The 17,477-nt window shown below is 39.7% G+C and overlaps 1 protein-coding gene across 5 annotated transcripts in view; it reads right to left on the bottom strand.

The window, feature by feature from the left end:
* Nucleotides 1-17,477, bottom strand: part of adgrb2 (adhesion G protein-coupled receptor B2) — a 268,265-nt gene that overhangs the window by 90,206 nt on the left and 160,582 nt on the right. For all 5 annotated transcript variants that reach the window (XM_004919220.2, XM_002938488.3, XM_004919222.2 and 2 more), the window contains one exon: nucleotides 4,084-4,170. In XM_004919220.2, coding sequence (XP_004919277.1) covers nucleotides 4,084-4,170 — 87 coding nt within the window. The remainder of the gene's footprint in view (nucleotides 1-4,083; nucleotides 4,171-17,477) is intronic.

Genomic DNA, 17,477 nt, shown 5'->3' with positions numbered 1-17,477 from the left:
CACACTAGTGCAGAGAGCGCAATAGCACTTTCTGCACTAGAAGAGCCAAAATTCCGATTTAAAGTTGCCTCAAACGGCAGTGTCCAGAAAGTTACCAAGGATATCAAAAAGGGATTCTGTCACAGTAGAAAATGTTTTTTTCCTTCAGGAGAATCCTGCATTGAAATCCATTTTTCAAAAGAGCAAACAGATTTTTTTTTATATTTAGTTTGAAAACTTGATGTAGGGGTAGGCATATTCTTTATTTCCCAGGTGCCCTTAGCCATGTGACTTGTGTACTCTAATAAACTTCACTCCCTCTTTACTGCTATGCTGCAAGTTGGAGTAATAACACCTTCCTCCCCGTCCCCCCAGCAGCACAATGAGAAGGTAACAGCTCCCTGACACCTGTATTGCTAAAATGGCCAGGGGTAGGCATCCAGTAGAGTAAGAGCCAACCTCCCCCCCCCCCCCCCCCCCCACAATTGATCCCCAGGCATGTGCCTTTTCTACCTAAAGGTACCCATACATGAACCAATATTATCGTATGAAAGTAGGTGCTTGAAAGGTGGGTTAACATGGCGACCAGTGTTGGCAAATGCCTTGGATATAGATTCTCTCATCGATCGGCCAGGGTGGAGAATTTGGTGGTGTCCGAACATCAGCAGTCGGTTAATGCTGAAACTTCAGATAGAGGTAGAATTCTATTGTTTCTCCCTACGTATCTGATGATTGAGCTGTTAATGTCAGTGGAGTGGACAAACAATCTTTCCTGCAACCAACGGTTAACCCTAGTTCCCGCCCTGTACATTATCTCTACACATATTCTTGTACTGACCAATTCTCTAGATCAGGTATGCCAAGCCTATCCTGCAACTCCTCTGACAGAGGCTGACATTTACTGCTAAACATAGATGCCATATTTTTTTTTCATTTAAGCCCCCCTGTGAAACTCTGCAGGGCAAAATGTGCAGAAATGTGTAAATCATACAAACAATAGTTCAATTAATCATTTTATAAAAAAGAATAAAATATTCTGCTAAATGTAATTACACTTTTTAAGCAAATTTCATATGGTTTGCCTTCTATGTTAAAACAACAAGCTACTGCAGCATTTATCTTCCTTTGCCAAATCTACATCGGCTGTTAAACAAACCTGACCTACTCACTGCAAAAGTTGAGGGGGAAGAGAAAAATCAAATAACAAAGGCAAAGCATTTGCCAAAGGGTAAAACAATGGATATGAACCCCTCCTCCTGTGGGTGGAATATATTGAGTCTCTGAGAACAGAAATGCATGCAGCCCCACACAAACATACACAACACACTCACACAACGCACTGGCATAAGGGCATTATTAGCAGCCACATAAATATTCATATAAGCAGCTCTTTTTCCCTTTCAGATGGTTTCTGTCATAAGCGCCCTTGGACTTCATCAATCTCTAGCCGAATACTGGAAGTGGACTCATAAATCAGAAGGGCTGGGACCACTTCGTGATGGAATCACAACCATGAAAATGCTGAATAAATAAGCCTGAACTGTTGAATAAATAGCTTGTTTTTCTTTCTCTCACCCACTTTCTAGTAAACATTTAGAGAAAAAATTGCATATACAAAACCAAAGGAGATGTGCTGGCTGGCATACCGGTGGGGGTCATTTATATTGTAACCCTTTCTTTGTTTTAATGCATGGTGGTAAGAAGGTGTCTCTTTAAATGGAAGGAGCAACTACGAATAGGAAGAAAAATTATATATTTATCCATATATTTGAAATTATGGGATTCTGAAAGCATGCAGGCAGCCACCTCTGGGGATAATATGTGGCAGCCCATTTTTTAGATGGCAGACTAAGAGAGCAGGGGAGGTTGGCGGAGAACTAGATGTTTTATAGTAATCCATCAGAAGTCTTTCAGCTTCAAACCACCCTGTTATTGCAGCAATACTGCTGAAGAGAACCTTTCCGCAACGATCTGTCAATTAATCTCACCATTATTTTTATTAGAGTCATTTATTTATAATGCGCCAGTATATTCCTGGGTGCTGTCCAGTTATGTTCCATCACACAGTAGGTGAACACTGGGCAGTGCACAATAATGTTATCAATTTTTTAGAGCTCTGTTTCTGGAGGCCAGCATCCCAAAGAGGCTAAAAGACACTATCGGGGTTACATAATAAAAGGAGCAACGTTTGCTTCAGATCTAGTTATTTATAGCAGTCATGTAGTAGGCAGCATTTACTGGTCACCCTTTTAAAAGAAAATATCATATTGGTTGCTCTAGGGTACTGCATCAGGGCAAAAGTTGTGCTTTTTATTAGATGTATTGTATTAAAAAAAACTTTGCAGGGTCTAGTAGCCCATGGCAACCAAGCAGCTCTTTGTTTTTAAAAAGCCAACTAGTGAATGCTACTAGATGATTGGTTGGCTTTTTAATTATAATATCATGCAATTACAAGACTTGGCTGGATGGGGATATGTGGAACTGTTGTTCATATATATATATATGCATGAGTGAGCAATTAAGATATAAATAGAAGTAGTAGATAGATAAGTATTAAAATAAAATTATACCAATAATAGCCTCACAGAGCAGCAGATTTTTGGCTTCTGGGGTCAGTGAACTCCATTTAAAGACTGGAAAGAGTGCAAAAATGATAACAAATAAAAAATTAGGACCAACTGAAAAGTCGCTAAAAATTGCTCATTATATAACATACTAAACGTTAATTTAAAGGTGAACAACCTCTTTAAGTCTCTATGAGAAGACTAGAAAACTAAAATGCCTGGTTGTACCTTATAGTCACTAATGGTAAGGACAATATTCCTGCTCTTATAAGGATTTATCTTTCTTCTGGATGGCAAGTGTATTTACCTATTGTGATACTTCTCCTACCTGAAACTTTTGTTTTGGAGTCTACCAATAGAAGGTATTCCACTGAATACCTTCTATTACCTTTCTTTTGGATGGCAAGTGTATTTACCTATTGTGATAGGTATTGTGCCCTTTGTTCTTATTATGTTTTCTGTCCTCTTGGTTTCTAGCCTAAGTACCTAACCACTACTCTCCATACATGCATGTAGACATATCTTAGGTTTATACATGTCCTTCTAATAAAAAATCTCTAAACACTCCCTACCTCTCTGTCTATTATTCAGAGTTGCAGAGGAAAGAACTGTTAGCTCATTTCTGTGATCTCTCCGCTAACATGGCTGGCAAGATGTGCCAAGCTGCATTCTGTAGGGAGTGTCCACAGAGGCAAATTTGTCACAACGAGGGTAAATTTGGCATTTGCGTGACACAGTATAAGTCACCTTATGCGACATTGTCATTAATATAAAGAGATGTTTCATTACTTGGCATTTAATGGGTTGTATCCTCAAGAGGCTCACAAACATGGGTAAAAGAAACCTGAATCAGAAATAGCAGTCTCTCTCGCTCAAAAAAGAGGAAAACTAAATGCATGCTTTGCCTCAAGAAATACTTTTTGAAATGCATTTAAGTCAATAGAATAGAAAATGCATTAGAGAGGAAGAGGCCTGGGGATGGCTCCAATCCCGTTTGATGTGCGTCTTTTTTTTGCATAATGATAACTGTAAATGTTGTGGCAAAAAGTTCATTCAGCCCCAGCTGTCACATAAACAAAAATGGACTTAATTTGGCAAACGCCTCCTAAGAAACTTTTATGCCACATGGCTTGCATGGTTTGCAGATTTGTTCTATAGCTGATTGTGTCATTTTCAATTCATATATTGTATTAGCTGTCAGGGTCGGACTGGGGGGTGCAGAACCCACTGGGGCTACTGCCCCAGGGGCCCTGCAGGTGCTCCCACCAACAAGGGACAGGTCTGGGCCTCCGGGGCCTACCGGCCTACCTGATGTCCCGGCGGCTCAGTTCGACCCTGTTAGCTGTTACCACATCCCCTATGCCATGATTATACGGTTTCATTTGAAATCAAAGAATGCTCAGGCTAAGGAGTTAAATAATTAATATATATTTTCCTAAATCTATTTTATATTTGAAGATGAAACATGGACAAATAATGGAGTTTCTTTGAATTTTATTAGGTCTCATGCTATACAACAGTTTGCAAGCTGCATACTCACCTGTTTGTGCCATGTATACAGCTGGCTCATCTGCTGACCTTGGCCTTTGGGTTTTGACCTTCTGATTCTCCTCCAGTTCATCCTCACCTTGAAAACAAGAAGGATAAGATTAAACACTTATGAACAAAAGTCAAAATGGATTAAACACTAGCTATTATTTTCTATAGATTTCTCTTCATTCATAGTGTGTTGTCAATCTGTTCTGTTATGTGTAAACATTGCACTTATAGAAAATACATTCCCAGCTGCATTACAGAACATCTTACAGTAAGTGGAAAATATGGTGGTAAAGGGACAAAGGGAGGTACCAAAACAAATATTAAGTTTAAAGGGAAACCTTAAGCATAAACAAGCTCATATGTAAAACCCTGTTTCATCTAAATAAACCATTATCATAAAAATATATTTTTTAATAGTATGTGCTATTAGGTATTCCTAAAATATATACGCAAACATGCCAAGGCACGCATACATCACATCAGCCAATGAATGGTCAGAGTTCTGTCTTTTCCACACTACTTCCTGTTACAGTTGCTGCATTATTTTTGGTCATGTGATCTCTGAGAGAGTACACAGACCATCACTGAGGGATATATTTATCATGCTGTGTAAAAAGTGGAGTAAAACATTACCAGTGATGTTGCTTATAGCAGCCAATCAGATTTGATTTTGTAACTGTTGAAATCTAATTGCTGATTGGTTGCCCTGGGCAACATCACTGGTAATGCTTCATTCCACTTTTTACACAGCATGATAAATATACCCCAAAGTGATTGATCAAGAGAAAGGATGTAAAAATGCAATATTTACTGATATACTGTATATATTCCAGTTTGGCAAGATTCTTTAATACTTAACATAATATAAAGTATCTGTTTGTTAAAGTATTCATTCTAGGGGTATAGTTTCCTTTAAAGAATAGAAGGGGGTTGAATATATTACAATCAGTTGCAGATATGGGCGAATTAGGAAAAAACATTCTACCAGATATCTGCAAACCATTAACTGAATAAACAATAAGTTAATCTAATAGTGCAATTAACTTAGTTTTATCGTTTACCAATCAGGCCTGTTTTTCTTCTGTGCTGTATACCTACCTGTATTTAACTTCTACACTTTATATCGCTTAGGGGTCCTTAGGGGTCAATTACAAGCGCTTTAGCCATGGAGATCTGGGTGAATAATATTTGTGTGATCTTGTGTTTGCGTCTGTGGCTAAGGTGGAGTGTCCATTCTTATGATTAATGATTGCGTGGTTGTAGGAAGGATTTGTAGTGCAGTTACTTGGCTAGTTATGGGCACTTGGGCAGTGAGAACAGACAGGGCTGTCAACATCGACTGCTGCTGTGCTGGGGGATCATGGTGGCTTAAGGGGAGCCCCCTGTGATATCACTGCACATGAGCAGTGTTCAACCCAGGGTTGCTCACAATCATTGAGAGGGGAGCAGGTGGGAAAATCAGGTAACTCATGAAAATTTTGACAGCTCTATAACAGCCCTTCATGCTGAACACACGGTCAGATATGTTGTCCCTTCATATTTATCATTACCATAGCACATGGCAGTACTTCTAAACTGAGCTTAGTGAGTTAATCTCAGATTGGACAGAAGGAAGGAGGTTTAGAGGCCATGCTGCCATTTCCTGTCTAATTATAAAGAAAATAGCACAAGTGAAATGTACTGCTATGTGCTCTGTTGGAGATGGAAGATATCTGCAAACCATTGTGAACAGGTTAAAGGGAATTGTTTTAACACGGTCTACATTCCCTGTCATAGTGGATCTAATATGGTTAGGGGCGGGCCGAGCCGACCGAGCCGACCGAGCGTCCTAGGCAACCCGGTCAGCCACCTCGCCCCTGCACCTGTGCTAACGCAACCCCCCCCCCCCGTTTTGGGCGCTCATGCGCAGTTCATGGGGTGGGGGGGTTGCGAAGCAATAGTTCATTTCCCCCGCCGAGTAATCACAAGCAGCGGGAGCGCACAGACTATGGGTAGGCAAGAGAGGCTTCCTTCTGCCTAGTCCTTGCGCCCTAGGCAGCTGCCTCTTCTGCCTACCCCTAGTTCCAGCCCTGAATATGGTGAACAAAAAAGGGAATAGGACAAGCATATGGTAAGTAAAAGCAGAGTAACAGCTGACCATTAAGTGATGTGGGAAGAAGTATTATGAGGATGGGGTGAAGGCAAAGGAAATGCCAGGGAATAGAAAAAGAGAGAGCAAAAAGCAGAAAGTATATAGATGTCAAGAGAATAATGGAGAGCAGATTTGAAAGGTAAAGGGTGAGAAGTTAAAATTAGGTTAAAGGGAAGGTGTATTATAGGTTAGAGGAATGGTTGGAGAGGGACAAAAAAGAAATGTAATACAACAATGAAACAGAGAAGGGCAGGAGAGCAAGAGGAAGAAAAAGGACATTTGGTGATTGGTAGAGATGGAGAGAACAGAATCAATAGTGGAGAGAATAGGGTTTTGGAGAAAAGGTAAGAGCAGAAGGAAGAGAGAGTAAAGATTAAAGAAGCAGAGAAACCTATAAAGATCAGTAAAATAATATATGATGTGAACCAACCACAAATGAGTAGAAACACTTTGAGAAGAAACAAATAATAAATAGGTAAAAAAGAAAGAAACAACAAAAGCATAAGAGCCTGGTATAGAAGAAGTGGATGGCCAAGGGCAGAATCATAGAAATAACACAATAAGTGAGGTGAGCAGGGAATGGAACTACAGGGTAAGCGAGTGGAGAGATGCAACCTACATGTATTGTTGTGTCCATGGTCACACCAGACTATATGAACTTTTACAATTTGCCTTTGGTGTAAATTTATGGGGTGTAATAAGTGTACTATATTACGCTCAAGTAAAGTGAATTCCCTTTTAGAAACTGGTTTGCATTGTTACGTGGGCAGCGTATTATCTTACCCACAGCAGGATTGAAACCACTATGGCAGGGAAGTGCAAAAACTACTGAATTTGCTTCTCCAAGCAAGGTAAAAGTTTTTCACATTGCAAATTACCCTAAATACATTTCTTTCTTAAAGCTGATTAAGTTTTACCCCATACATAGATTGTGTAACATGCAGTTGTAGCCTAGAAGCATGTATCATGGCACGAAATATAAGCCGTTTCCCCTTCTGGATGTATTCCTTCTGTGATTAAATATGTATGATATGCCTTCCATTGGGAGGCTGAAAATAAAATCATACTGCTGAACATTTCTAGGACTCTCTTTAAGATATCCACCACTGTGTAGGTTGAAAATCACTCATCTTTGGTACTGGCAAGGACATAGCACTCTGTGACAAATTCCAAACTGGTCTGCTTTTATACAATACAATGTTCAGCACACAGTTAAACTTTCACACTGAAACCCAGGCCTCTGCCAGAAGAGGTTAAATTAATTAGCTGCACTATAAATGGTTCCTTGGCCTGACTTGTCTACAGCATTGTATTGACAATCCTGCCAAAACCCAATATCTGACAATGCTAGTATATCACCATTTCTATCGTTCCTCTGCATAGGGGAATTACTGTGGGTAGCATATATATATATATATATATATGCACCCACAGCTCCTTCTATATCTATAGCTTCAAACCAAGCCCTCCTTTTTGCCCTCCTACCTCTGATTAGACCATTACACTTGTGCTGTTTTACTGCCTACTTATACACACAATCAAGAATTCTAACGGCGTCTCTCACTCTGAACTGTGCTTTACTCACTTTCCTATTAAATTAATTACTAGTGGGAATCTATATTGGAATACTGATTGTGCTGACTAGCTTTAAATGTATGTTTGTGTCATGTAATTCAGTGATTTGCAATGTTTAGCTGTCCAGCTCTTTGAGAACTATAATTCCCTGACATCCTGGCAGACATCAGAGGAGTTGTAGTTCTGCAACAGCCATGGTTGCCACGGTCACATGTAATTAAAATCTCCCATAAACCAGGACTGTATAACCCCTATAACCCTTTTGACTTTTGAACTACTCCTCACAAGCAAATGTAAGGGGATATTGGGGGTTTCAGAAAAAGAACAACAATGGCCACGGGCTGGAAAGCTCTGCTATAAATACTTCTTACTAGACAGGAATCAATCCTACCCTGGATACATTTGATATTTCTAAGAGGTTTTTCTGATTGTCCCTCAAAGCACTAAATCAGCTTTTTGCTGTGTGGGAGCAACAAGCTCAAATGCTTCAACCTGAGCTGTAAAAATGACGTTTTGAAACCTTTTGTTACATTGTTCTGTGATATCTCTGGACTCTCTAACAATGATTTACAGCCACACTAGGAGCAACACTCCAGAGTCTTTAGAATAGCAAACACAAAATAGAAAACCTGGTTTAACAAATGGAGTAATAAAAAAGCACAGAATTTTATTGAAGATGATATTGACAAAACCTGCTGCACTGACTACTGTAATGCTGTGTGAAAATCAACTACATTTTTAAGTAAGGCTTATTTCCCATGTATCCTTTTATAAAAGGCAGTGAAGTATTGTGACATTGCTCACAATGTGAAGGTGCTGCCACATTGCTTTCTTAAGCTAATGAATTCTTCCAGGGTCTTCCTATGATACACAGCATTATCTAGGATCCAAACATACACAATAGGTCAATTAATGGGGCTTAAAATACAAAAAAAGTATGCCCTTTTGGGGAATACTTATGGAAGATTGAAAACAGAGCTTAACAGAGGGAAAAGTTTAAAGCTGTCTATTCTCTTGTATAGGATATAGATCTTCATGTTTGGCCTGTTTACCATATGAACAACTGTTTGCTAGATTCAGCTAAACTGAGGCTGATCCAAATGTGATTCTATGTACTGTGATTTTGTTTCTAACTAGCATATCTTGAGTAAATTCAATTCTGGGTCAATCACAGTTAAGATTTCAGTTCACCCCCATGTTATTTGCAGCCTATTACTGGTTGTCTGTTGAGGGATCATAGGCATAGGCCATAGGCCATAAGGCACCCAAGGTCTTAACGAAAGACTCTGGGCCCGATTCACTAAAGTCCGAAATAAGGGGCCCGATTCACTTAAGTCCGAAATAAGGAGTGCTATTTATAGCATGCGTTAAAAATCTTATCACTTCTTATTTTTCACTCGATTCACTAAAAGGACACTTGTCATAATTAAGAAGCGATGTTCTTGGCGTTATTTATCTTACGATGACATATTTTCAAGCAATATATTATGCAGCGCACAAGATATTACGCAGCGCGCGATATTTTATGCAGAGCGCAATACTGTATATTACGCAGAGTGAAATATATTACGCACGTAACCATTACTTTCTGAAAACCACCATTTCCCTGAAAACTGGAGGATGCATCACTTTAGGGCCAACATATACTTGAAAAAATACGACTGCAAACTCCATGTTGTGTTGCCAATAGCTCACGAACTGCAATTTTCTTTAAGTACCGCCTGCCCCAAGTAGGGTTAATATTCACACAGATTAACACGATATTTTGCACGTTTAACACTTCATATGTGTTTGTGAATCATGCGTTAGTACTATTTCTATTCGCTAATTAACGCAATGCGTTTTTTTTGTGCATGCGATATGCGGATTAACACATGCGAAATGACTTTGATGAATCGGTACTTAATTATCGCATGCTTTTTAATGAAAAAAACTATGCGATAAGCATTATTGACCTTTAGTGAATCAGCCCCTATAACGGTTATCGCATAGTTTTTTTCATTAAAATATGTCATCGTAAGATAAATAACGCCAAGAACATCGCTTCTTAATTATGACAAGTGTCCTTTTAGTGAATCGAGCGAAAAATAAGAAGTGATAAGATTTTTAACGCATGCTATAAATAGCACTCCTTATTTCGGACTATAGTGAATCGGGCCCTCTGTATATCTGCTTTTAATTATAGGTTATGCTTTTCTTTGTCTTCATTTATGCTTTCTCTTTCTGCGTTAGATATTTTAACCATGTACATATAAAGTCGGTTTTCTTTGCTTCAACTAATATTAAAATTTTTCTGCTGAAATAAATAGATATGGCACAGCCCATTTATTGTCGGTGACTACAATAACAGAAAAAAGTTGCAATGTTTAAATTACACACTGACGAAGGAGCGTGCCCCCCAAACGTTAAATGGTTGCTACTACAACAGGTTTCATCCCGCTTAAAGAAGTCCTGTTGTGCCAGTATTTTTATGCATTTTGGAACATAGTGGAGGATGCCAAGGCCTCTCTAAATATTGTGCACCAGGCTGAACATTACACTCGTGCCACCTGTAACTGCAGTTCTGCCATAGTGATGTGTTTGAGCAGAAGTCAAATAATATAAATGAAGGAAGGGGAATTTTGATCAATGATTGCCTAAGGTCAGAAACCCTACAATCCAGGCAATGGTGCAACATGAAATAAAAGACAAAAATAGGAAGATAAGTAATAATATACTGTATTAATAAAAGTGAAAAAAAACCACAAAACATAACAAAGCAACTTTATTTTAGAACATTGGGCATGCACGCACAAAAAAGCCCCTCCTTTCTTTACCCAGCCATGAACCCATCCCGCTTATAGGACTTCTAGCAGGAGAGTGACATCTTCAACCACAGTGCGTGCTAAAATCCCTGAAAAGGTTTACATCACTTCTAAAGCTGCATTTTACATTCCAATCTGCTGGTTAAGGTTCTCATACAGCAGAACCTTTATAGCTGTGATTCTTTTTTACACTGCCCATCAATGAAAGGTATAGGGCTTCTGGTTGAGCAGGCAAGGAGGAAAAAGAGAGGGAGGATTCTACATTTTCAATGGATGAATATAACAAAAAATGCATCACATTCAAAAATAAATATATTAATTAACAAAAATTCCCCCTATGCAAATATTTTGCCATTTCAATACGTCACAGCCTGGAAGGGTCATGGCAGGTGGGGGAAACTGATGCCAGTGCCAGACATCCCCCATTCTAATGGGAGTGCATCTGGGTGGTCTTGTCACCTCCTGGCACTTTCCCAAACTCTCAGCAAGGCTCAGGTTGTCATGTTGTTCCTTCCCCCCCCTTGCACACATGCCTCTCACATCCCTACGTTGCTCTGGTAACCAGGCTCTCAGCATCTAAGAGATCCTGAAAGAATAGAAAAGACTCTGTGTGCTCTGAACACCAGTCACACTGCCTTCCAACACACACACTTCCCTAACGCATTCCACCACCATGGCTTTGAACTCTCTTTCTTCCCACACTACTGTACATGCACAGTAGGCTGCCATGTCAGTGTCAGCATGAGTTTAAATATATACACATACACAGTGTTGATATGTAGATACAGGACAACATAAAGAATGGCAATTAGACAAAAGAGAAGGGATGAGAAAAATTTAAAGACATGGAAAAGTTGAAGCATCCAGTGATCATGAAATTTCTATCTAAGATGCAAATTAATAGTGTTAAACGAAGATCAACCAGTAATTTACATCCTACCCTACATAGACATCCTGTCAAATAGCTCAACACGTGGCCCCATGCTCATAACATTCCAGCCCATACACAACAACCATTTCCAGCATACACAATCCATTTCTTGGTGCACATACTGTACATTATACTTCATCATACTGCATATTTACACTAACATTCCAGCATATACATCTATTCCATCATACAATATATACATGTACTTATTCCCTTTAACCCATACAGTGCACTATAGAACTCACTTTTTGAGTCATACAGCATACAAACATCTCACTCTTTCATGCATAAATACTTAGTTCTTTTCTGCACATATATACTACTACATATACACTCGATTCTGGCATACACATATACTTTGTTGTATTATAGAGCATATGTATGTCCTTATCTGTAAATACACACGCTTTATACCAGCACACAGACCCACTACATTCCTTTAAACAACACTGACAGATGCCATTTGAGCACATAAGAAGATCTCATACAGCATTCACACACTTCATTTCTGCATGTAAACTATTCTGCCATACAACTAACATACATTCGAATAAGATCATACAGCACTCATTCGGAATTGATAGTGTAGCATTATCCCATAATTATCTAAATAGAGTGTCTTCTTGGGTTAGTACACTATTTCCATACAGTGGGTTTCAAGTGAACCACGTCTCTCAGAAACCTAGATATTCAATTAGAAGGGAAAACTCAGAGCCACGGTTGCTTTATTGAACATTACTTGTACATTGAGAATTCATTCCCACACATTAGTACAACATTAAACAGCACAAGAGGCTGTGTTTCAAAAATATATATGACAAAGGGGAAGAACTCTGTTGCTTTTAGTCTACCTAAAAAGCGATAATCTGTAATCAGTCAGTCATCAATGGTTTGAATAAAGATTTCTCCCAGCATTCCCCACCCCAATCACAGGCTCCTGGTGGGGTCTGAAAGCTGTTATTCTCCAACAGCTGGAGAGTCACAGGTTAGGTACATCTGGCATGTATCCAAAAAGAGCCAATAATTATCCAACCAAATAATAATACTAATGTAGGGACCCATAGGGTTAAGCTCCCTATGGCTTTATCCCTTACCTCTTCACAAATCTTCACTGTTATTGGGCAAAGCCCTCAGGTTTCAGTTATGTAACTGTATTCCCTATAGGTTAGTACAGGTTGACCACTCCCCTTGCAGACTGATAAAGTGTCTAGCAAGGAGGAGTGGCTTCCTCTTTGGCTGCCTGTCTGCTATCCTAGCACAGCTCCCTCTGAGCCTGGGTGCAGCAACAGGCCCCAGTAAGCCACCTAGTCCAAAGAACACTTTAACAACTAGGCCCCTTGAACAAGGATAAGTAAGCACAGCAAAGTATTTAATAGCACTTTCTAGGAGAGTGAGCATAGTCAGATCTATCTAGAACGAGCAGCTGTAGCTCCAACATAGGAGACATTAAAGGAGAAAGAAAGGCAAAGGCACTTGGGGGTGCCAAAATTTTAGGCACCCCCAAGTGACTTTAATCGCTTATCCCGTACCCCAGCGATCGGCTTCGGCTTTTAACTCTACTGATCATGCGCCGACCGCTGGCATTTTCAGAAAGGAAGCCGGAAGGAGGAAGCACTGCGCTCCAGGTACCCCGGGCTGGTGCTGTTTTCTCCGTACAGGAGAAACGAGGTAAGCAATTAAAGTCACTTGGGGGGTGCCTAACATTGTGATATTCTACCTCGACTGTTGTGAGTATGATAACCCAGCATAATATCTGTGTCTTGGACCAATAAATCTGTATTATAGTTCACCAGCAAGAACCTTTCTGGCATCCATTTATATCATCTGCACTACACAGTATCAGCCAGTTGTAGTTCAACTACACACTCAGCTCTATCTTATTTCTCCCACATAGTGGAGGTCCATGCCTAAGAATTAAGGGTCACATGTAACACATGCTCTACATTACACTACTAGCCTGGGTTGACCTAAACTAAGTCAATATAGTGTTACACTAATATATATGTAAAATGTATATTTCTCAAGGACATTTTTTGGTGCTGTGTAAGGCTCGGGTGCCCTGTCAATAAAACATTCTGCCCTATCCCCTGTCTTACATATAAACAAATATTTAATAAACCTGTATTACAGTGAAAGCAATTTAGTTGTTGCTTGCATTTGTTTTGTTAATATAACAATAGCTGAAAAGGAGTTAATTGTGAAAAGGAGGCTTTAGTAAACTAAAAAGACTGGTGACAAGTTTTGCTGTATAAGATTTTAATGTTAGAAATCAATAATAAACAAAGCAGTGCCTCAGCTTAGCAATATTCAACATGAAGTAAATAAACACATGAATATACTTGCTGAATTGTTTTAGTTTGCTTGGTCTATGTTATACTAAGGTCTGACACACTCACAGGCATTTACTCCCAACTTCTAGGCTGGTTATACAATATACTTCATGTCTGAAGGGAGGATAACATCATAGCTTGGAGGGCTGCATCCAGACTCAAGTCCTTCATTTTAACAGCCCTTCTCTCATACATCCGTCTTGTTTAATCTGCAGCACTCCTCGGGTACGCTAGTGTTGAACTCGCCCTCTAGGCTCACCCTTCAGTAAGTGCATCTAGGCACACAGCGGCAGCTTATTAATTCAATGCAGAAGGTCACACCCTGGAGAAATCAGATGCAGCTCTGGGGCTCTCAGTTTTTTTGCAAAATGGATATAATGTAAGCAATTCAGTTCTATGGCTCTGTTTACCAGATGTCAGATCCAACTAATATTGACAGACAGACAGTCTGTTATAGCTCTCCTCCCACAACCTTCAAATCTAAAGGCATGGCTGATTGGCACAGACCCACGGAGTCCAGATACATCACTCCTTGTTTTAAAGCAAAATGAAGCATATTCTATGTGATTGTATTACTATTATACTATTAGGGCTCTGGCACATGGGGATATTAGTCGCCCGTGACAAATCTCCCTGTTCGCGGGCGATTAATCTCCCCGAATTGCCATCCCACCGGTGACAATGTAAGTCGCCGGTGGGATGGCACACGCTGCGCAGCCGATTTCGGCAAATCGGCGAAGTTGCCTCGCGAGGCATTTTTGCCGATTTGCCGAAATCGCGCCGCCGCGTGTGCCATCCCACCAGCGACTTACATTGTCGCCGGTGGGATGGCAACTGATGGCAACTCGGGGAGATTAGTCACCCGCGAACAGGTAGATTTGTTGCGGGCAACTAATCACCCCGTGTGCCAGAGCCCTTAATGTGTATTTAACAATACAAACCTTATGTAGCATAGTGGATTTTCGATGGGTAAACAGTAAACACAGGTATTGTTACCCAGCAGATATCCTTGATATAAACAAACAGACAGCAGATAGACAATACACTCTATATAAAACCTATTTTAGCAACAAATAAGGCCTGCTACAAAGCTAATAAATTGTTTAGTTAGCCGTTTTGTTTATGACAAAAAGTTTGCACAAAATATTGCACAAATCAGCACTTGGTGTTGGGGTTTTTTCTAAGAACTCAGGAACCTGAAGGTCTTGCACCAAAGCCTGTGGGGCTCCCCGATTGCGATGAATGATGCAGAACTGACTATGCTTGTAACTATACTAATACTAAGATAAGTAAATCTATTTAATTCTATTATTACTCGTGTGTGTGTGTGAGTTATTGCTCACTAACAGTTCATCAGAAAGTTTTATCATTGATCCTGCAAATGTATTCATATTTGTTATTAATGTTAATTAATACAAATTATTAATATTAATAAAGGTTCATCCCCTGTATTATATCTTAATAGTGCAGTTCGGTGTAAAAGTAAAACAGAGTAAATAGATACAGTCTCGGACTGGGAACCCAGGGGCCCACCAAAGAACCTTAGAACCTAGGTCCGCTTTCCAAACTATTTTTCCTCCTTTCCTCACCCAACTTCTTTATTCTCCTAGTCTCTTTTATTTACATACTAGCGTCTATTCTTCCATCTATTTCTCCTCTTTCTTCTCACTCAGAAATAGGGAATGACCATGAAACAGGCCAAATGGTCAGGAGCAGGAGGGCCCACTTACACCTGGGCCCACCGGGAGATTTCCTGGTATCCTGGTAGGCCAGTCCGACACTGAATAGATAGGCTGGCAAAATAAAAAAAAATGTTTCTTATAGTTAGTTATAGTTAGTTAGCCAAAAATGTAATCTATAAAGCATGGAGTGAATGGATGTCTAATGTAATAGCCAGAGACAAACTTTCTCCTTTGCTGCCCTCTAACCTGTTAGTCAGCAACGTAAGGGGGGGGGGTCACATGGAACATAACTGTTCAGTTAGTTTACTTTTAATCATTAGCATGCAGGTCAGCTTCAAAGGCAAACTTACTGAAAAGTTATGTCCCATGTGGTCCACCTCAAGTTACTCATTGTACCCCCGCATAATGGTTTAGAATTTAGTGGTTGAGCACAACTTTCCCATTACTTTGTTATAGTACGTTGCAGGTAAAACTCAGTCCCTTTGTTAAATGTATTTTGAAGCAGTAGAAATCTTAATGAATTGGACAAAAGTGAGTGTAAGACTGGCCAGACCTGGGATGACTTTGACATAGACGGTGAGCTTGAAGTACATTGCAATATATGGACAAACAGAATGTCTTAATGTCCTGTTTACACTGATAATGGGTGAGTACAGAGGATCTCTTGTTATTGTCTATATGGGCCATACATAGACTGACTTAAAGCTAATGTGAGACTTAGTGGATTCGCTGCTGGCATAAATAAAAGAACCTCCCAACTATCTCTTGCAGTTCCCACTGACTTTTAGGGATATTGTGAAAAGTGCTTTTTTCGGCCTAAAATGTTTAAGATGTAAAAGTATCTATACATGCACTTCTGTGAGGGGTTCTCCATTCATTTGTTTTCATGATCTGTTAGCTTAAAGGTATTTTTGTTAGTTTTATAGCGAGAAATGCAGTGGGTACTGACATCCCAGGCACATTATATACAGTGAAATGCAGTCTATATTTACAAAACCAGCACATTATATGCAATGAGATGCAGTGGGTACTGATGGCAGATATTCAGGCCTTGGCATTATAACATCAGCACTGGTACACAACATTGTTTTTTTCCCCAGCTATGCAGTCTCATGAGAGCTCCACTGTAACTTACTAGAAATGACCAATACAGTGACAACAGTAAGAATAAAAGAAAGTGCAAAAAACAACTACACCAACAAATATATAAAAGCTTTTTTTTCAGGGGGGAAAGAGTTAATTTAGAACTAGAGAAAGGGTGATACTATAAAGGATAACAATATCTGCATGCTAATGCCAATGTCAGATAACAAAACTATTTAATTTCAGCTAGTGATTCAGCCTTCAGAACATATACAGTATAGTGCCTGTGGGAGTGGGATGATGATACAGTATAGTGCATGTGGGAGTGGGATGATGATACAGTATAGTACCTGTGGGGTTGGATGATGATACAGTATAGTACCTGTGGGAGTGGGATGATGATACAGTATAGTACCTGTGGGGTTGGATGATGATACAGTATAGTACCTGTGGGGTTGGATGATGATACAGTATAGTTTGGATGATGATACAGTATAGTACCTGTGGGGTTGGATGATGATACAGTATAGTTTGGAGGATGATACAGTATAGTACCTGTGGGGTATGATGATGATACAGTATAGTACCTGTGGGGTTGGATGATGATACAATATAGTACCTGTGGGGTATGATGATGATTATACAGTATAGTACCTGTGGGGTATGATGATGATACAGCATAGTACCTGTGGGATATGATGATGATACAGTATAGTACCTGTGGGGTTGGATGATGATACAATATAGTACCTGTGGGGTATGATGATGATTATACAGTATAGTACCTGTGGGAGTGGGATGAAATCTGCAGAAAAATTGTTGTTGGTGAGGTTCTTAGGTAAGGTTTACAGCCTGCAGA

Source organism: Xenopus tropicalis, chromosome 2, assembly GCF_000004195.4.
Source record: "Xenopus tropicalis strain Nigerian chromosome 2, UCB_Xtro_10.0, whole genome shotgun sequence".
NCBI classification, from domain to species: Eukaryota; Metazoa; Chordata; class Amphibia; order Anura; family Pipidae; genus Xenopus; species Xenopus tropicalis.
This window is presented reverse-complemented; position numbering and strand designations above follow the sequence as displayed.